Source organism: Rhineura floridana, chromosome 2 (genome assembly GCF_030035675.1).
Source record: "Rhineura floridana isolate rRhiFlo1 chromosome 2, rRhiFlo1.hap2, whole genome shotgun sequence".
NCBI classification, from domain to species: Eukaryota; Metazoa; Chordata; class Lepidosauria; order Squamata; family Rhineuridae; genus Rhineura; species Rhineura floridana.
The window spans coordinates 3,273,308-3,295,732 of NC_084481.1; the positions used below are offsets into that span (position 1 = coordinate 3,273,308).

The 22,425-nt window shown below is 41.0% G+C and overlaps 1 protein-coding gene across 1 annotated transcript in view; it reads right to left on the reverse strand.

Annotated features, from left to right (window-relative positions):
* The window catches only part of COL6A1 (collagen type VI alpha 1 chain), a 68,361-nt gene extending 46,855 nt beyond the window's left edge, over positions 1–21,506 (reverse strand). Inside the window, exons 1-9 of the mRNA XM_061607641.1 lie at positions 21,146–21,506; positions 18,322–18,451; positions 15,863–16,063; positions 13,190–13,349; positions 11,519–11,632; positions 11,390–11,410; positions 9,388–9,408; positions 9,245–9,289; positions 6,645–6,698 (exon numbers count right to left, since the gene is read on the reverse strand). Of these exons, the coding sequence (XP_061463625.1) occupies positions 6,645–6,698; positions 9,245–9,289; positions 9,388–9,408; positions 11,390–11,410; positions 11,519–11,632; positions 13,190–13,349; positions 15,863–16,063; positions 18,322–18,451; positions 21,146–21,254 (855 nt within the window). The 5' untranslated portion in view covers positions 21,255–21,506. The remainder of the gene's footprint in view (positions 1–6,644; positions 6,699–9,244; positions 9,290–9,387; positions 9,409–11,389; positions 11,411–11,518; positions 11,633–13,189; positions 13,350–15,862; positions 16,064–18,321; positions 18,452–21,145) is intronic.
* Between the last annotated feature and the right edge of the window lie 919 nt (positions 21,507–22,425).

Genomic DNA, 22,425 nt, shown 5'->3' on the forward strand with positions numbered 1-22,425 from the left:
CGTGAATGAATCTGTCATCTTTGCATCTCTTTTATAGGGTGCATTGATTCCATCTTCCTTTTATTTCATCTCGGTCAGTCAGTGTGTTCCCCTATTGATTATTCAACATCCCTACTCTTGGTTTAAATTTCCCTTTCATTTCTCTAATCTTTTGAATAGGGCTCTTGTTCTACCCTTTTTGTTGTCCTCTTTTATTTCTATACAATAACTATTGTAATAGTTCTCTTTGTCCCTACGTACTTGTTGCTGTATTGTTGCATTTAGGGTTCTAACCATGTTTCTATCTCTTTTTGCTTTTGCTTTCCTTCTCTCTTTAACCATTTTAAGAGTTTCTTCAGTCATCCATTGAGATCTTTCTCTCTTTTTAACTATTGTCTTTTTGCATTCTTCCCTGATAATGTATCTGACTTCACTCCATCGTTCTTTTGGTTCTCTGTCAACTAAGTTTGAAACCTCAAATCTGTTCCTTATTTGATCTTTATATTCTTCTGGATATTATTTAAATTGTATTTTGGCATTATGGTTGCTTTGTTGTTCTTCTTTAGCTTTATTCGGATACTCGATATGACCAGTTCATTATCTGTACCGCAGCCTGCTCCTGGTCTTGTTTCCACAGAAAGTATGGAACTTCTCCATCTTCTGCTACCAGTTATATAATCAATTTGATTCCTATATTAACCATTTGGTGATGTCCACATGTACAGTCGTCTTTTCGGTTGTTCAAATGTGTTTGCGAGAAACAAATTATTGGCTTCACAGAATCCAATAAGTCTTTCTCCTGCTTCATTTCTATCCCCTAAGCCCCATTTCCCCACAATTCCTAGTTCTTCTCTGTTCCCTACTTTTGCATTCCAGTCCCCCATGATTATCAGCACATCTTGTTTTGGCTATCACTAGAAACTACTATCTATGAAAAGCTACTACTATGAAAAGCTATCAATAGAAACTACTAAAAAAGCCATAAAAAGGACGGGAATGCAATAAAGCTAAAAAAGACAGGGTCCAGCTTTAACAATCAGGGAAAACCTGAGAAAAAAAGGTATGTCTTCAAAATATGGCTGAAGCAGATAACAAAGCAGATATATATATATATATATATATAGTTGTTTCAAGATTGTCTTGTCTCCACAATGTGTCCCAAACCTATAGGGATATTAAGCAAAGAGGAATTCCTTACAGTCAAAAACAGCTTTTTGACTTTTGAATGGGGAGATTCTGCGAGAAGAAAAAGCTTTAATAAAGAGGTGCTGAAGACCACTCTATCCCAAACAAACTTTAAGACCTATAAACTGCCAACACTATGATGCGTCCACCCAAGAATTGCACAATGAAGAAAGAAAAGAAGAATCTGGAGTAACAAGTGAGTATTTGGTGCTGTGATTTGGCATTGTGTTCTGATGTGGCCACAGACAAAATTAAGGCTTCCTATGACCTTAAAATGAATTGACAGCAGAGTTGGAGCCAAAAATTCCTCTGAAAGCATTGAGTCATCATTACAGCACTTCACTATTTAAACAAGTACTTACCATGGATTCCCCTTTTAGATGTTAATTGGAAAAGCCAGACTGGCAACCAGCCATGCTAATAATGCTTTCTTACATTTAATTTCCTATTTTCCTTTGTAGACAGGTTCTTTAAAGATATGGCATGCACGTTTGTCACATCCACACCATACATTTTATGTTATTTATTTATTAAAATTGTTACTCCCTTTTCTACACAAATATGGGCATTCAAAGCGACTTACAGTTAATAAAAATTCAAATTAAAAAGCAAAAAGTTAAAAATATATAAAAAATTAAAAACAAAACAGTACATAGGTGGTGGAGCAATCCTTCTTAGGAAGGTTACATAACAGAAGCCCTCCAAAAGCCTTCCAAGGGAGAGGGCCTTCTCAGTGGTGGCCCCCAAATTATGGAATGACGTTCTTGATGAGGTGCGCCTGCCGCCAACACTGTTATCTTTTCGGCGCCAGGTCAAGACTTTCCTCTTCTCCCAGGCATTTTAGCATGTGTTTTACATTGTTTTTATATTGTTTTAAATTTTAAAATTGTGTTTTAAATTGTTTTTAAAATATGTGTTTTAAATTGTATATTTGTTTTAATGTTTTTGATTGCTGTAAACCGCCCAGAGAGCTTCAGCTATGGGGCTGTATACAAGTTCAATAAATAAATAAATAAATAATAAAGTTAAGAACTAAATACCTGGCAAAAGAGAAATGTTGTTATCTGGTGCCTTAAGATGGGTAATGATGGCACCAGGTGTACATTTAGTGTACATCTGAAGTGCATAGCTTCCCCCAAAGAATCCTGGGACTGTAGTTTGTTAAGTGTACTGGGATTTGTAGTTCTGTGAGGGGTAAACTACAGCTCCCAGGATTCGGGGGGGGGGAAGCCATGCGCTTTAAATGTGCATTAAATGTGCTAAAAATGTATGTTGTGGATGAGTGTCTTTGGAGATCACTAGAAAGATAATAAAACACCAGCTGCTTACTAGAATATGTAAGAAGTGTTGCCTTTCATGAGACTCGGAAAAAAATTAAGAATTGTGGGCAGGGCAATGGAATAGGTCACAACTATTCAGAAGACAAAATCCAAAACAGCACTCGTGTTAGGCACCTGCAGCAAAGAGACAGAAAGTGCTATGACAGTAGGAATGGACAAATCTATCTGTTTTGGGTTTTCTCAGTGTCTCATTTTTCCAGTCTTAATTTCAGTTAAGTTTCACATCACATTTGAGATTATAATTTTTTTAAAAAAATCCTCATTTGTCAGCACTTTAGTGTGCTTCTCTTCTATTGTTTGTTTGTTTGTTTATTGAATTTATATCCTGCCCTTCCTCCCAAAAGGAGCCCAAAGCGGCAAACACATCAGTGATAAAACAATGTAGATATAAATAAAATAAAAACATATCTAAAACATCCAATCACATACTGTCACAGCTAATAATTTCAAAGGTTGCAAGGTACCATATCGTTCAGCCATCAAATGCCTGGGTAAACAGGAATGTTTTTAAATTCTTCCTAAAAGTTAGGGAGACATACACACCTAATCAGGGAGGGCATATAATCATGAAATCATAGAATAGTAGAGTTGGAAGGGGCCTATAAGGCCATGAAGTCCAACCCCCTGCTCAATGCAGGAATCCAAATCAAAGCATTCCCGACATTCCATTCCATTCCCGGAATGGAATGCATTTCTGGAAGCAATTTCCCCTAACAGAATGCCAGTATCAATCCTTTATTGCACTTTGGCCATAGAACCTTATGATATTATTAAACCCATTTAAAATCCTAAAATATTAAAAGAAAGAAATACAGGATTTAAAACATGTCAGGAAATCAGCATTAAACAGAATGCATTATTGTATGTTATTTTCACTAATCTATACATTTTTAGGTACACCTTCCTCCTATATATGCATTTTGTCCACATTTATTGTTTTTGATTGCTGTAAACCACCCAGAGAGCTTCGACTATGGGACGGTATATAAATGTAATAAATAAATAAACCATACACAGGAGGAGGAGGATTTGGAGGGGTGGGAATGATCCCAGAGGCCTGAATAAGGCTAGTCATAAGGTAAATAGGGAAGTCCGGCTCGCCCTTGCTCATCAGCCGGGCGAGGTAATACATCATCCAGAGGTGAGGTGTGAGAGGGCCAGTCTTTACCAGCCAGATGGTGTGCATATGTCTGACTTGGGTAATGATCTGTTTCTTTCTGATCTGCAGAGTGCCCTGCGTGAAATAATTTGTCACAGGTGGGGGAAGAGGGACTAAGCTGAGGCTTGTCCTCTTCTGTGGCAGATTGGTGAGGAATTTAACAAGGTAGGGTTTGGTGACCACCCTTAGGCACCCTTTAAGGTGATCGGTGGGTTCTGAGGTCTGCCTTCCAGGTTGTGAGGCTCACCTTTGGGGCTAAACTGTAACACCCACTCAGTGGTTGTGCGGCCCTGGGGGGGGGGGTAGGTCAGGAAGGCCTCCCTAACCACCCTGTGGGGATGGGGCCTGGAAGAAGGGCTTGGGCTTGGCTCACCCCCCTTTTCCCATGGCAGGGTGCCCTTGCCCAATGGGGGCGAGATAAGTTCCACACTTGGCTCTGCAGATCATTCTACCATGCAATCAAGCATGTAACTGGCTTTATTCCAATAAACGTGGCCCTTGATTTAGCCACACCTCATCTTGTCTTGCCTCTTCATTTCCCGGCTATGCGCTGCAATGCATTATTGTGTTATTTTCAATAACCTATACGTTTTTAGGCACACCTTCCTCCTATATATGCATTTTGTCCACATTTATTGTTTTTAATTGCTGTAAACCGCCCAGAGAGCTTCGGCTATGGGACGGTATATCAATGTAATAAATAATAAGTAAATTTTCTGATTGGAGAACTGCCTCAGAAAATTTGGAGAGAGCCAGTGATGAAGGTCATCTGCATTTAAGTTCAAGTATTGTTTCAGGAAGTGTGCATTAAAATGCAAACCCAACTGAATGCCTCTCCATCCCTATATGGCAGTGCAATAAACTAGCTTCTCATGGCATAGGCTTGTGGCACAGCCACAGTGCTTCTGATCCAGCTGCAGTCATGCTTGGTCAATCAGTCATGCAAAACAACCACTGACCCTAGACAGAAATGTGCATCCCCATTTACATTAAAAGATGAACTGAACCAGTTCAAAAGGGCCTATGTTAACATCACAATGTATCCACGCTGGCTGTGAATGTGAAAGTCTGTTTCTGTGTATTGACCACCCTTACTCTGTTGTATGATCTTAAACATAGGAAATAATAAACCATGGCTACACAGTAACCAAAAACAACAAAAGGCGGGGACCCCTGTACTTTTTGTAGTTGTGCAGGGCAAGAAGTTTCATCACTATTAAAGCATATAGATGTGTGAAAAGTGTAATTGTCTGTTCGCACAAAACCAGAAACAAATGGATCTCACTCTAAGAAGATTCTAAGGGTAACAATTGAACTTAAGAGCAAAATGCTGAATGTTGCAATATTCCTGCACTGAAAATAGAGGAATCTTCTAAGGTCACGAAAACAGATTGTTTCAAGAAAATATTTTAAAGGTGGATTGTCAAGGAACAAGTGATTCCCAATTCACATTTGATGATATAGATGTTGTGTGCATACTTCATCCCCCACCCTAGGCCTGGCCACAACACTGTAAAATAGGAAGGGAAATTGGATGAATGTAAGGATGATAGGCAGGCACCAGAAAGCTGTGATTAGCCATTGCTTATCCGCAGGTGTCCCCTGAATATTTTATTTAAAATCCTATATGCTCCTCAACAGTTAAAAACTCCTACAACAGCTAACAAAGTGAAAGATAAAATACAACTAGTCCAACTCAATATTTAAATATTAGAATTGCAGAAGAAGAAAAAGCCCAATGTAGTTAAAACCATTAAATCCAACTTTAGTGACATGCTGGAAAGCCTGGACAAATAACATGGTCCTTGCCTAGTACCATAAAGACATTAGCTTTGGTGCCAAGCAAGCTGACCTGGTGGGAGCTTTATACCTACAAAATGCCAGAAGGATCTTTGCCTAGGCACCATGCCGCTACCTTCAGAAGGTGCAGTGACAGAGTAGAGCAGCCTTTCCCAACCAGTGTGCCTCCAGATGTTGTTGGACCACAATTCCCATCTTTCCTGGCCATTGGCAATGCTGAGGCTGATGGGAGTTGTGGTCCAACAACATCCGGAGGCACACTGGTTGGGAAAGGCTGGAGTAGAACCTCTGAAGATTCTTATACATCAAACTTCTCCTCATACTTTATGGTAATCACCTGAACAAACATGTTTGCTATGTAAATAATGCAGAGCTCGGAAAAGTTACTTTTTTGGACTACAACTCCCATCAGCCCCAGCCAGCATGGCCAATCCAGTGGCCATGCTGGCTGGGGCTGATGGGAGTTGTAGTTCAAAAAAGTAACTTTTCCAAGCTCTGAAATAATGTGAATTGTCCCTGAGCTGGAAGATACCTTCCTAGCTGGAAAGTGCCTTCACACAGCACCTACAGAACGTTTCTCAATAGTAATTCAATCCATTTCCCTAAATGAGGCTTTATTTTACTTTACTGTGGGCCCGTCCATATGACTGTATAATCCACATTGTTATTGCTTTGTGTCCTCATTAATTCATCGTCGTCCATATGACATTGCAAGCTAGTACGGATTTTCATGTTCACAAATCCGCATTAGAAATACTACCAAAAAACCAACATGCTTTCCTGTATCGATAATCAATCGCATTGTGCACTTGGATGCAATGCCGTGGACTTTCCTGCAATAGGCGGTCCATGGGCATTCCTCTGTCATATGGCAAGCCACACACACACACACACACACACATGTTTCTGCACTCTTCTAAAAAAACGAGCGAAAAGCAAATGACCGTTATGGACCAATAACTGAAAAGGGCTGGACTTAGGGGAGTGGCCAGTGGTAAAGGAATTTAGACCAAAAAAAGCCCACACGTATGGATGATTGATTTTCACAATAATCCAACCACAAACAGGACATGTATGGATCTCGAGACCACCAATCAAATATGGAAAATGCAGGTTTTGTGGTTAGGTATGGATGGGCCCTGTTTCTCATCCAAAGCCAAATATGTCGCCCTGCTACTTACTGGCTCTCCAGCGTCTCCTTTTTCACCTGGCAGGCCAGGCTTCCCTCTTTCTCCCTGGAACAAAACAGCAGTAAGCATCAGATACAAATTCAATTCTACATTTAGTTTCATAGAATACTATGATGCACACTAATTGCAGTGTAAATACATGGAACTGGGGCAATGGAGGACCAAGAATATCCCCTTCCTTCTGAATTCCAAGAGTGAAAACATATGAATTCTTCTGAGTGGTAAACCACCACATGGTGATGTATCTTGTTAAAGTTGTTCTTGTAAACCTGCATGATCTTGCCTTTTGAAAGTGCCTGTAATGTGGCAACTTTACGTAGTTGTCCTTTAGCAATGAAAAAAAAAAGCACACAGGTCTACAAGCTCAAATTATTCTTAACTGCAACATTAGGGAAATGGCATGCATCACTACATAATATTTATTTTATTAAAATATTTGTAACCTGCCTTTAATCTAAAAGTCTCCACGCTACAAGATATGCTAAAAAGATTAACAAAATAATGCAGTTTTTAAAAACTTTATTTATTTTTGTAAACACCCTATAAATTTTGGGGTGTGCTCCATAGTTGTCCTGCAAGCCCACATGAAACAAGGCCTTTAAGGAAGACCTCAACAGATCAGTAGGTTTATATGAGAGAAGCCAGTTCTTATTTCTTAAAGTATCCTGGGCCCAGACCACTTAGAACTCTGAAGATTAAACATTTTAAATTGTGGCTGGAAACAAACCGGAGGCCAATTAAGCTGCTGCAAAATGGTCATTGCATACTCCACACAGCCTGCATCAGTCAATGCTCTAGCAGATGCATTTGGTATTAAGCGATGTTTCTAGTCACGTTTCAAATAGCTCACTTCAGTGGACTAATCCATATGTAATAATTAAGGCATGAATCACTTTGGCTAAGTCTTATCTCTCCAGGAAAGGTCTCAGCTAGCAAGTCAGTCTAAAGCTGGTAAAATGCACTTCACCTAGCAGCGCCATCTGTGCATTCTGTAGCACCAAATCCAGCAGCACCTTTAAGCTGCGTGTCTGAATCTTCAGAGGGAGTGCAACCCCATCCCATGCAGACAGAATACCTATACCCAGATTGGACATACTCCTAAATCTCTTGCCTGGATTCAGTTTCAGCTTCACCAACTTCAAGTATTAATTCAGGACTTCTGCTGCCTTTTATGGATTTGATGGCAGTTGAGTGCCATGAGCATATTAATGACACAATATCCCAATTTCTGGGAAATCTCCCCTAGTGGTTTCAAATAGATGTTAAACAACAAGGGAGACAAATGGGAACCCTACAGCATATCCCATGCCAAAGGCCCTGGGTAGGAACAGGGTCCCAGCACCACCTTCTAAGAGCCACTCTCCAGAAAGGACTGGAGCATTACAAACATAGCAATCCCCAGTCCCTTGCCAGTAAGACAACCCAGAAGGGTGCCATGGTCAATGGGAGGTCCAGAAGAACCAACAGGGACTTGCTTTCCTTATTCATCTTCATGCAACAATTGTTCCCTAAGGTAACCAAGGCAGTCTCTGCCCCCAAAACCGGGCAGAAACAAACTCTGGAGCTGAGTTGCCACCTCTTGCTCTAATACCTCACTCAGAAATGCCAAATTGGAGGCTGGCTAAAAGATGTTGAAATCCAATGAGCCAAGGGAGGACTTCTTTAGGACTGCTTCACCACAACTTATTTCAAAGGTGCATGGGCCACTCCCATCATTATCAAGACTTTCAATACTTCTACAGTTCAATTATTTAATTCCTCTCCAGCAGAACAAATCAGTCAAGATGGGCAATGGCCGATAGCACTGGTGATAGGATTTGTTCCTAAGGATTTGTTCCCATTCTCAGGTTGCACAAGATGACAGGCAGAAACCCCAGACACCTCCAGAACATTACTTGTAGGTAACACAGCGTTCACTCAAAACTGACTGTAAGAACTTTTAGTCACAAAGTGCTCCACAAAATGGTGACAACACGCCACTGAGATTTCCTCCAACAACTTTTCTCACAGGCCCAGATGCAAAAGCCTCCTTGTCACCCACAACAGCTTTGATGGGCTACACTACATTGATGCAGCAATGGAGGATATGAGGCCCCAAAGAGAACTGTAGCCCGTGTTTGATCAGGGTTGTCTTGAATGTTACACCACTAATACTGATGTCTGTGTTGATACATTGCCCTCCACTCACTAAATCTGGGCTGCTGCTGCTGAACCAAAAACCCACATGGCCATAGCTGGGACAGATTCCATCAGAGGCATACCAGCCAAGTCTTGGTGACGCATATCAGATTAGCTTGATCATTCAGGATTAAATTCTGGTTGGCTATTGTTTTCTCATTTGCTGGCCTGTCATTAACCAGCAGTAGACAAGGACTGAAAGGGTTGATGACATGAACATTATTATATCACTGTCTGGAAGACTGGAACAGTGGAATAGCTTGCCAATGTCACATCCCCTGATCATTGTCATCTCTCTTCCGTACCCCATACACTCCCAACAGTGGCACTGTACTCTTCAAATCGTACCCAGCCGCTTGGTAGATTATCCAAGCTCAGCCTTATAGGTGTGGCAAACTGCGTAAAATACAAACCTCATATCCTGGATCCCCAATCGGTCCTGGAGGGCCTCGAGCAGGCTGAAAAACAATAATGCACAGATAGTGATTAGAACAGAGAAATGTGACCATTTTGCTATTATATGTAAATAACTAGATAGGCATCCAGTTACACTCACCTGGCATTCGTATGAGCAACACTGCCAACAGAGAAAGAGAAAGTATGTTGTTAGAGGAAAGGCAAAGGACTCCTCAAACAAATTTTGCAGAGCATGCACTCCTTAGCTACAAATCTAGTGTAAAAACAGTTTATTCATGCTTTTGCAATAAACGAGAGTTTGACACACTTCCCAAGGTTTGCTTTAGCCAGCTCTAGGAAAGGACAGAGGTGTGCCATGTGCCCTCGACGCAATAGATCGCAAATTAATCTGTTGAGTACCGAGATGGGTAAATTGAAAAAAGTACTATGATAAATGACCTAGCAATGTTACCAAAATGTTGATAAACCCAAAACAAATCTAAAATAACCTTTCTAAAATGTCACTTTAATTAGAATAAAGAGGCTTATTCACATGTGCCTTTTCCTTACAAAGCATGCAAAAACAATGTGTGTACTGTTGTGTTTGACAATCGCATATATGTTTGTTCTGCTTCTTGTACAATGCAACCACTCCTCCAGGCCTTTCCTTTCAGAAACATTCCATAGTGATGAAGACTGCCTCAACTAGTAGGTGCCTGTCATGATGACGAGCTAAAATTGGACCAAGGGTTCCTTTCAACCATGTTCCAGTTTAGGGTGGAAAGAGATGACCAGATTATTGTGTGGCAGCAGAAACTATGTGGCCAGATGGTCATCTAAAACGCCCAACTACACAGTATTCTATTTTATCTCTCCTCACAATTGCTCAGAAATCCAGGCAAGTAGAGAGGATGGGATTCTTTAGTTTATAATAAGATCTTACAAAGTTAACGTACAGTTCCGGTCAAGTGTTTTCACTTTGCACAAAACATTAAGCCAAACTATGGCTTAGCAAGAATGCACAACCATGTGGTTTCCTGGAGAGGAGATTGTGGTCACTGTGCTCCTTCCTTACCTGGTTCTCTTGTTGCTCTAAGCCAAGCCATAGTTTGACACAGTGTGTTGTCCGAACTAAGGCTTGTGCTTTACCTTGTTTCAGACAAACCAAACAAAAGTTTGTATTTTGGTTTTCAGGCATCTTGCTAATACAAACCATGGCTTAGTACATGACAGCGCAGCAGCAGGAGGATGAGGGGGGAGCACAAGGGCCACAAACTCCTCTCTGGAAAACCTCATACTTCTGTGTTTGTGCCAAGCCATGGCTTTGCTTAATGTTATGTGCAAACCAGCTCTTAGAGTTCACCTGCACAGCTTATCAGCAGAGAACAAAAATAATTTTCTTTTGTGCCGAGTTCTCAACAGGTCACTAGCTCAGCCACTGAAGTTTTTTCTGTGATCTGAGCCAGTGATTATGAGTGATAGATATGGCACAGTATAAAAACTTCCCACCAACTTTCTGTGAGTAAAGAAATGTGCCATTTCCTTTTTCTAACACACAGGCAATGGAAAAAGAGAATCCTGGTCTCAGGTTTATATTTGCCATGTGAGCACAAGTTCGACTGGAGAAGAAATGATGAAACCATATATAAAATTAACAAAGAAAGAAATTATTCCTCAGAGGAAAATAGGGATGGAAAGACCTTTCAATTTCAGTTCTCTCCGTTTCTCATTTTTCCAACCTTAAATTCAGTTCTCCCCATTTCTGCATCAATTTGCATTTTTTAATAAAAAAAATCCTCATGAAAATTCTCCAACATTTTAGTGCGATTTTCTCCTAATAAACACACTTTTGTAAGCAGTTTAAACAAAGGCACACATTTTTGCAAGCCATTTCTCATTATTCAATGCATTTTGCATGTTATTTTCACTTATATATTCATTTTTATGCACACTTTCCCCTCATATTTGCATTTTTGTAAATATTGTTTAATTGGCAAACTGCATCACAAAATCCTAATAAATGTGAATTTCAAATGATGGCTGTGTTTTGGCTTTCATATTGTTTTAGAAAGTGCAAATTTGATAAATTCTGCTTGAAATGTGAACTGTATCAAAATTCTCACCCATCCCTAGCGGAAAAATAGCACAATGGGAAAACTTACCTCTTGCTCCACATTCTCTGTCTAAAAGAAAGAACAAAGAAATCATGTGAGGCTGAAGATAAAAAAAGGTGACCTGTCCAATATTATTTGATTAAGAGCAACAAACAGAGAGGTAAGACAGACACTTACAATTTTAGAAGTGATTTTGTCAATTGTAATGTCAATATCACGTGGGGAAAGTCCAGTTGCTGTGAAATTGTCACGATAGGTGTGGTCTGTGGCAATCACACTTAGCCTAGACTCCTAGGATAAAACAAGCACACAAACACAAAATAAGAAACCACAGGACTTGGATGGATTGCCACTTTCTTATTCAAATTTCTTATTCAGGGCCTTGGGAATTCAGCTGTGGAAATGATGTAATTCCTACTGTCTGCTGGTACCATGATGAGAGAGAGTAATTTTCACACGAATATTACAATACAGCCACAATCAACCCATCTTGATAAATGTAGGCTGGTTATAGCCACCTATATATCATGCAGGACAGCTAGCTGTGCTTGCACCCTTGGACCGTTGCTATTTTTTTAGCTTGCATTGGAAAAAACCCAGGAGCCAGAAATGCTTGATGAAGATTGTCAAGGCATCCTCAATCTGTGAACTCCATGCTATGGTCATGAGTATTGCTTTAGGAACACAAACTACAGGAGTACAAAAAGTACATTCAATATAAGGCATATTAACTGAATACTTTTGTCTTGGATGGGAGCAAAGTTGGTTCAAATGGTTTCCTTATTTTTAGGTGAAATTATTTACAAGGAAAGTAGAGGAATATTATTAATGGGGTGGAAGAGGAGAGAATTACAAACATCTGGACAAGCCCACTTAAGCTGTTCCTAAACAAAACGCTAACAGTAATTATTGGCAGGTGCTCTGATCTGATGGGCTGTGGTAGAGCTCTTTTAGGAAATCATGTTCCTTTAGTGCATCAGATTTCAGCCCTGAGGTGCTCCTGGGCCAACCTAGAACTATAAGTCATAGTGGAGGCTCAGAACATTTTTCAATAATACCACCTGATAGGGATACTTTAACCCACTTTTCTTCCAGATCTGGACCTACTTATATTTACTCATGAATTCCTCATGACTACAATGTGCTATATGTTGTAGCACCCTAACGACTGATAGCTGCGAATGCAGAAAGTGGCTGATCAATTCTTGATAAAAAATAAACCACAACTGCAGCACTGATTTTTTCACATAACTTCTTACTAGCAGTTGCTGGCTTTGACCCACAATGCCTTCTGTGATGTAAACCTAATGTAGCTGTCTCCTTTTTTTCGTGTTTCACTGTGATTTCTAGGGGAAACAAACATGACCTCTAATATAAAGCCTTTTCACATGTACAATCAATACGTGGGAAGTGGCAGGGGGAGTGGAAAAGGGTGTGGAATCCAAGCAGCCCACGTGCATTCATTGTATCGACCAAAAAGACTTCTGCATATACCACTGTACATGGAGGGCTTCACACATTCTCTAGGGTTTCCCACAGTTGCTGTCCCCCTACACACATGCATGCACACACAAACATTAACTTTTTTTTGTCTCAGCCCTGCTATCTGTGGTTGAAAGCATAATTTCAGGAAATACTGTATTTCAATGGAGAGCTAGCAATGCCTCAGAGATTATTAAAATTCAAGGTTTCGAATGAGGGCTGTCACCTATCTTCCCGGTCATGGAAGGGATGCTGACAGCCAAAGGATCAACCAAATCTACTAAGTAATATCCTGTTTCTGCGTTGATTCCCTCTACTTGTGGGCAGCAGTTGCACTAATAGCATCAGTGTGTGTGCATTTCATACCAGATGGTGTGGAGATATGGCAATGGAGAACACTTTCATCCCTGCTTGTTTTGCTTCATTGGCAGCATCTTCCAGTCCCCCACAGGGCTCTTTGTAACCTTCCAAGGGATGTCCATCTGTCACCACAATCAGGAATTTATTTTCCTTCTGATGAGATCCTCTGAAAAAATGGAAACCTACTATTGATAATGAACAATCCATACTGTCTCTAGAAGCATTTCAAAACATCACAATCCTGAATATTTACACTGGAATATCCACCTGTTGCACCATTGCAATGTGTCATTATACAAAGATACACTGGGTTGCATTTGCCAGTGCACCCTATCCAACCAACAATATGCTAGAAGAATGACAAAACACAATATATCTTTAAAGGGGCTTTTGTTCAGTAAATCAGTTGCCATGAAACCCAACTGAAGATGTGGGAGGATAATATGACAGTCCAGCTTATAGTATTTTCGTATTGTGTATGTGGCAGGTCAAGAATTGGCTCATCTTAAATCGCAAAATAATGAGCATTGCATCAATCCACAACTTCCTCTGAAACTCTCCATCATAAGAGATCCCAATCACTCCCAAATTCCATGACAAAATGTTAGAAGGGGAAAATGGATGTGTCATATGCCCATTGTGGTACAGTGGACAGGGTACTGGACTTGAATCTTTTAATAAAAACAAATAAAGTCCTCTGGTCATCTGTTTCCACCCTAATAGGACTTACTTCTGCATAGGATTGTACTGTTAGCTTCACAAATGGTTATGGGTGCTGGCTGTAAGAAAGACTGTACATGGGAATATTTTAAAGATGTTCTCTCAAAGACAATGTAAAATGCATTCACTGTGAGAAAGAGATCCAAAATCAGAGGTAGAGCCAGGTAGTAAGAATAAAACTGTGTGAACAAGTTTCTGATTGTATATTAACATGACTTAGTGGTCAGATTTGCTCTATTGTTCAGTAAATATATGAAGTATCAATGGGAAACTTAATTTAAAATCAGCAGGACCCTAGTAATATGCCTTTATACTAAATCAGACCATTGGTCCATCTAGTTCAGTACTGTCTACATTGACTTGTTGTGGCTCTCTAAGGTTTCAGACAGGTGACACTCCCGCCCCACCAGCAGATTCCACTTCGATTTTAATCAATCTGCCCTGAGAGAGGGTGGTGTGTGGTGTGTGTGCCCACTTGGAAGCACCAGGCTGGCTCTCCTGGGGCACCCTGCGCTGCACCAACCTCTCTGTCCCTCCCCTGGTCCTTCCTGGTAAGTGGTTTTAATGATGTGTTCAGATTTCATTTTGTGTGTTCACCACCCTGAGATCTTACAGAATGAGTGGTAGTTTGTATATGTAAATAATAAATAAAATTAATAAACCTAACATCCTACAAACTCTGTGATCAGAAAGGTCAGAAATTCTTGAATAAACTCTTCAAAGTAAATAAGGAATACATTTTTTTTCTGGTGTCAGATTCAATTCACACAGGAAATTGATTTTTGTTGTTGGAGAAAAAGTTCCCTACGTACACAAACACTTGGGCAACAGCTGCTCCCCCATAATGCAACATCTTTACCTTAGCCTTTCCTTTCAAATTAGCATTCTGTTGTGGGGAGGATACTGATTTGATGGGAAAGATCCACGTGAACATTCCCGCCTATATGTTTGTAGTATTTGTACACATAATGGGGTGAAGAGGCTCCCTTGGCATTGTGTGAGTGTGTTAGGGATGCCCAAGCATCCCATTGCTCACCCCCAAAAGGATCAAGTTAATATGAGCTCTTGCCTTCATCACTTGCAAAAGGCTTGGGGGTGATTGCAAAGCACCTGCCACTATCACCCCCCCTTCCCCGACCCAGACCACAATGGAAAAGGGGATGGTGGCAGCAACCTCTCACACAGCCCTGCCACAGCATGCTTTCCCAGAGCCCCTGAAGGGAAAATGACATTATTTGCATCATTCCCCCAGTGGGGATTCTGGTAAGCTCCACTCCTGCCCTGAAGGGAGAACATGCCTCATTCGGGCTTCACAAAGTTCCACTGCCACTTCCTTCTCCTTTTCCAAAAGATAAATTGGATTGGAGCAGGGAAAAGGAGAGGCAGAGGCATAGAATTGTTTGCTCTGCTTACCAAAAAGTACCTTTTAGATGTGTTAGCAGGCCCTCTCAGAGCCTCAACCCAGAGTGGACCCTTTTAGTGCTGTGCTTGTCTTGATCCCGCTCACAAGCATTCAAGCAAGGTAGTTGCTTGATGGAGCATCCCTGGTCAAATGCTCACAACATCCTTCCTCCCTCTCTCCCTCTGTAGGCATGCATGAGCCCACATGCATGCGTGTGCATGTGATACTGATGCAAACCAAGTTTATGGGAAATGGCATCCATAGGAAAGAGTAGAAGCACAAATACATACAGGCCACCAAAGTTTCTTAGACCTCACAAATTAACTCCACATACCCACAAGGAAGGGAAAGGAATATGTTTGATTTTGAATTCTATATCAAAATCTGAACTATAATTTGTTGCAAGATTCAAGCCAGAATTCTATCTCAAGATTGTTACCTTCTATAGTTGAACAGGCTGCTTTGTCACAGCCACCAATACCACAGTCCACTTGAGGGTTAGGGTCACTTTTCTCTTCCTCTGTTGATAGTATGAGAAAACTATGGTTCCCACTTACCCAATGAGTAGCTCTTCAATGCCCCTCTTGATGGCACAGTCTGTATAAGTGCCTTTCCCAATAGAAACCACTGCTGACACTCGGTTCTTTAAGTCAGCTCGCCCATCAGGCATGCGGCTGAGTTCCTTGATAAGCTGCACCTCATCACTGTAATGTAAGGCTCCAGCATTCCACACGAGATTCCGGTCACATCGATAATATCTATAAAGGAAAAGGACCACTTCCTTAGTTTTTGTGCCCAAACCACCCCCATCTCATCCCATTATGAGATGAAGCCTAATCTTTGATTACCTCCAACCTTTATCTCAGAGTCTTTTCTTCTTACAAGTGTGCCAGTATATATGAACCTTGATTGCTTCGGGAACAATGCACCAAGGGCTAGCCTTTGCTAGACTTGGGAGCTGGAAACCCACAAAGGCTCGAATTGCCCTCTGTGCTGAGGCTATGGCTTTGGGGTCATCCATGGAAGCCCAGATTGCATCCTGATGGTCTGCAGCTTGTTGATGATTGGTGTCATTGACGGGAAGGCCGGTTGATGTTGGGGATGAGGAGCTGGCTGGGCAGCAGGCAACACTCATTGATCAAAGTATCGTTTGGCTCACTGGAGTGGCCGTCATCACAAGAGCAGACCAAAGTTTGATCAAGAATAGGGATGGGGCAGAAATTTGATCAGTTTGCATTTAAAGCCAAATTTATCAAATTTGCACTTTCTGACACAACATGAGAACCAAAATACAGCCATCCTTTGAAATACGCACTTATTTGAATTTTGCAATTTATTTATTTATTTATTTATTATACTTGTATACTGCCCCATAGCCGAAGCTCTCTGGGCGGTTTACAGTACCTAAAAACAGATACAATTTAAAATACATCTTTTTAAAAACAATTTAAAAATTTAAAACAATATAAAACACATGCTAAAATGCCTGGGAGAAGAAGAAAGTCTTGGCCTGGTGCTGAAAAGATAACAGTGTTGCTGCCATGCGCACCTCGTCAACAAGATCATTCCATAATTTGGGGGCCAGCACTGAGAAGGCCCTCTCCCTTGTTGCCACCCTCCGAGTTTCCCTTGGAGTAGGCACCCGGAGGAGGGCCTTTGATCTTGAACATAGTGTATGGGTAGGTTCGTATCGGGAGAGGCGTTCCATCAGGTATTGTGGTCCCAAGCCATGTAAGGCTTTATAGGTCAAAACCAGCACCTTGAATCAAGCTCGGAAACATACAGGCAGCCAGTGCAAGCGGGCCAGAATTGGTTTTATATGTTCGGACCGTCTGGTCCCTGTTACCAATCTGGCCGTTGCATTCTGCACAAGCTGCAGTTTCCGAACCGTCTTCAAAGGCAGCCCCACGTAGAGTGCATTGCAGTAATCTAATTTAGAGGTTACCAGACCATGGACAACTGAAGCCAGGTTATCCCTGTCCAGATAGGGATGTAGTTGGGCCACCGAAGTTGGTAGAAGGCAGATGCAGTTCTCCAACCAAACAATATTTACAAAAATGCATATATTAGGGGAAAGAGTGCATAAAAAGAAAATGATATTAAACTGCATTATATTAGGAGAAATTGCTCACAAAAATGTGCACATTAGTCAAAGCCGCAAAGAAAAATATGTTTATTATCAGAAATCTGCACTGAAACGCTGAAGAATTTTAATGATTGTTTTACACTGCAAATTGAGGTGGGGGTGGCTCTCACACCAGAAGTGAGAGCCTGCAAGGCTCTGCCTCTTGCCATGAGGCAAACAGACATCTCAAGGATACTGCCTCCTGGTCCATAGGGTGCAGCCTTCCTCAGTGTATCTGCGTTTGGTACCTGCTCTTGTAAGAAATCAGCAATGATTCACATAAAGAGTAAAAGCTAGCATTTTTAAAAAGATCTGACCTGGTATTTCTACTAGACTTGTCACTTTTTAATCTTTGTTTTCTTTGCAATCATTGCTCCTTCCCCTGTGCCTTTAACAGCACCCTGACACACAGTCATTTAGCTTTCCCCCCAGTTTATTGCAATGACAGAAAAACATCAACTGATGTGTTCAACTGTTTCAGAGTGCCGATGGAAGCACAAAGGCAGGGTCAGTAAAAAGGTAACAAGTTCAATCCTAGCTGAATATGAATGAAGCTTTTCTTTCCCTTACATTAGTCTGCCAGAATATAAAGCAAGGTAAGATAACTAGAAGCTTATGACTAGCATTTTTTTAGAGCAGGCTTTTTGAAAAGGAATCCGACAACCCCCTGCAGTTGAGAGCAGGAAAGTCAGAACATTCCTCTCAGTCTGAAATTCAGGCAAAAGTATCAGGAAGCTTGAGCTAACTGCTGTTAGAAAGAATAAAAACCCCGTAAAATGTACGCTTCCCAAATGAAGTTACAGACTATGTAAAAATATGCCTTGAAGAGTAGAACAAAACAAACATCTATGTTTGTTGTATGATTTCCAATGCAGTTTGTGCAATATTTACCTGTCAGTTAACTTATCAATGAATCGGTTGGTGAATGCTTTAATTTGGTCAACCAAGGCCCCAAAAGGCTTTTCTCTTAAGGCAACACTCTCAGAGGTATCCAAGACGAAAAACAGATCCACAGGGCAATCTGTTGAAAATCAGAAAGAGGAAGTTTGAAAAGAACACTTATCAAAGCGTGCACCTTTTTATGTTACAAGAGTCTGTAATACATCATGATGAAGTACACCTGAGGTGTTTTTTTTGGGGGGGGGGTTGTAGTTTAGAGTACTACAGGCCTCCTGTTTATTGTGTATCCATGATGTTTTGTGCTCATGAAGTTATCAAGGTGGCAGAGCTCGGAAAAGTTACTTTTTTGAACTACAACTCTCATCAGCCCCAGCTGGGGCTGATGGGAGTTGTAGTTCAAAAAAAGTAACTTTTCCAAGCTCTGCCAGGTGGTCATATGTGATCCTGCTTTCAACACTATGTGCACCTGCAAGAGTTTTGGGGCAGTCACACTGCTTCATTGCCAGTCAGTTCATATCCCATAACTTCCTGCTGAAATCCCGTAATTTTTTACAATGGAAATGCTCTGTTTTAGTTTTGTCCTGCTTAAGTTGCGCCGCAGCTCCTCCAGACAGCCGCAATGTGGTATCATTAGGGCAGCACTGCAGGACAAACGAAAGCAGAATAAATCCACCGCTAATGCAGTATTGTTGTGTCAAAAACACGTTGCAGAAAACACCCACAATGAAACACCGGCCTAGAGAGGCCCTGAGGCGCCAGTCCTAACCCCAGACCTGTCCTCTGGAGTGGATGAGGATTTAACAGATGTCCCCCTCTACTAACCTCCACCTGCAAGGGGCCTCTGCTGTCATGGAGGTCTCTGCTGCAGCTGTGGAAAGCACGGCAGAGGAGAGACTACTGCCAGGGGTAGCCTACATAGGATCCCAAAACAGGGTGTTATAGGGATGGGGTGGTGCAGGGACAGCCATGAACACGCTGGATCCCAGGCTGGTCCATTTCCAGGAAAGAGACTCAATCTGGACTCCTCTGTGCCAGCCTGTATCTGGGGCAGAAAAGGGAGGAAATGACCTGCCCTCCATTGTGGCTGGCAAGAGATGCTGTACCTTCCCATCCCCTCTTAGGATTGCAGTGTATCAGTGCAGTCCTCCACATATTTACTTGAAAGTAAGCCCCACCGACTACAGGAGGCTTACTCACTTGTAAGCTACATAAGTGAGGAAGTCTTGCCTCTGCAGTGAACTCAGTGGGTGGCCTGAGGCAAATCACTCTCTTAGCCTCATTCCCTACTACCATCTACAATATGGGGCTGAAAGTAATGAAGTAGCTTCCAGGGACCATTGTAGGAATCACAAGGTAATGTATATTAAGATATTCAAAGATCCTAAGGTGCTACATAAATGCTAAGTACTATTACTAGTTTACCTGTACATAAATCTAGATATGTGGGCCACACCGCAGAGACCCACATGACTAACTTTGTATAACCAAGCAGAACGTGGACCTTGCCTTTCTCAATCAACACCCTACCACACTCTACCCCACAACACATCTGGTTTTTGAATGAACAATTTCAAAAGGAGTTTCTGAGCCAGGGATCTGCTGGTTAAGAAAAAGAAAAGAATGCCCCACTGGATGTGCTGGAAAAGGGTCTCTCAAGTCATGGCCTTAGTCATAAGGGTTTAGACCTGTCTCAATGGTTTTGGAATATCATCTACAATATACATAATATTACACATGTTAGAGATTATGCTACCTGTATAGATAGGTAATCTGTGTAGACCTGCATATGGAAGATGGAATCAGGATTGCAGCTGGTGATCACAGAGGGCCTATGTGTGTAGGCTGCAAGCATGCAGTCTATGGCTTGCAAAAATGGAAAGTAAGCAATGCACATTCAGAGCCTACTCACACTGCAGTATGCTCGCATAAGCCCTGTGCAGACATCACCTCAAATACATGGGTGTCAGGGTTTGATCCCGCATATATATCTCTACATGGATAACTATCTGAAGAGCAGCAACAGTCATGTTTATACTTTGTTTGAGAGATTTCATAGAGCATTTCTTTTAGAGGGTAACTGGAAAGATTGAAGGAAAACAGCCTGAGTAAGTAAAATGTGTCACCAGTTACTGTTCTTAATATTAATAGGTAGTTACTGTAAGCATCCACTATGCCACAAGTCCATATAAAACACTCTTTTTGTTTCTCTCCCACACCTTTGATTTGAGATTTAGGATTCAACAAGATAGGAAACAGATTTTTTCCTTCCCTTTTGGCCTGTATAATTTGAAAACTGGCCATTTTTAGTATTGATTTTCATTACTTTATCTGCAAAACCTAATGCTCTCTAGACTTGAGACACTATTTATTCCTCTTTCTTCATCAAAAAGGGGCACTATAACCATTCTCAGCAATTCCACAATGTGTTGTTTGAAACAAAAAGGGAAATGAAGTTTGCTGTTTTGAAAAGACTTACAAAAACCTAGTGTGGCATTTGCAGAGTGTTTCAGAATACAGTATAACACATTATTATCTCTATATACTGCCTTGGTTTATAACAACATAACCCAGAGAAAATTCTCTTATCAAAAAGAAAATCTGCATGATTGCTACTCCTTGTTGTTTTCATATTTGTAGAAGTCAGACAAACTTAAAAGTTAGAACCAAAAGTTAACTCCCCAGCTCTGTTCTAAAATAATATGGCAAATGCATTACCAGATTATGGGCAGATAAACAGCTGTATCGTTACAATGTAATAAAGAGGCACTAGGCGTATGAGAGGAGAAAGCCACACATCAGGAAAATATTGCCTTACCTTGAAAAGTTACAGCACTGTTGGATCTTTCTATTTCTTGAGCGAGTGCCCTTCTCAAAAGAAAACAGTCCTGAAGCAGGAAGGTTAGAAAAAAGTAGGCTAACCTCATCTTGCAAGGATTGTAGTTACCATTTACGAGACTTGAAGACAGCTTGGGGGGTGGGGGGAAGAGAACTAGGAATCAGAGGATGTAAATTTTCTGCTAGCTGGCAATTATTATTAAGTTTCTACTCTGTCCCCGAGTTCGCAAAGAGCAAAGGGAGAAGGAAAGGGAATTAAGACGAGGAGGAGGCTTGGATGTAGCAGGAGCTCTCCTTCCAGAGGGGAGGGAACATAACTGTGTCAGTTTTTCAGCTGAGCTGCAACACTAGCCAGTGAGTCATGAAACACACCAGCCCAGTTTGAAGCTTCCCTTCTCTTAATTCAGGTTTGCCACTACTTTCCTCAAACGCAGTCGTTGTCCTTCTTGTACCAAAACATAATTTAGCTCCATTACAAAATTAGTGCTATCTGCCCTTATATATTTGCATTGAAAACAAATATTAAAACAGGTTTTTGTATAAGAGCTATAGTATCTGGTGATACTTCTTGCAATATGCAGAGTGTATAGGGCTCACCGGTAAAGATGTAAAATAGGCAGAGTTAAGAACATAAGAAGAGCGTTGATTTTGGGTGCTCATGAAAAAGGCAATTAATATAGCTGCCCCCATTTACAGACCAGCTGTATAGTATTCTACATGGACATTCAATCTTGTTCATCTGTCATTTATAGGCCCATAATTTGGTGAAAGGAAAGCAATCCTTTAGGAGCTAAAATTCAAGCAGAAAAATAAATCATACTGGAGTTCAGAACAGTCTCTTTGGAAGTAAGTGGCATTCCAGTTTGTTCTGTTATAGGGAATGGATACTTTGGGACTTGTCTTCTGTGGATATGGAAGACCTAGAGGAGATGTCAGCCCTGACTTTGCTTCCCAAGGGGCAAGGCTGGGACAGACACTGAAGTCTCCTCAACTAATAGGTCTGGGGTTGGTTATGAACAGAAAATTGTCCAAAGAATGAACCCACACAAATTCCAGGTCACCATCACAGAGCTGCAGAAAGGTTCCATGATAAATTACATATTTAGATTATAAAGTCTTTGTTTTCAGAATCTACATCGGACTTCATAATTTGATTTTTATTTTAATTTATGGATGGTCTCTTTGTGATTCTACTGTAGATATGGATGGTGCGCTATCTTTTATATTTGAAAATCCACAGTTGAGCAAAAGCTTTACTAG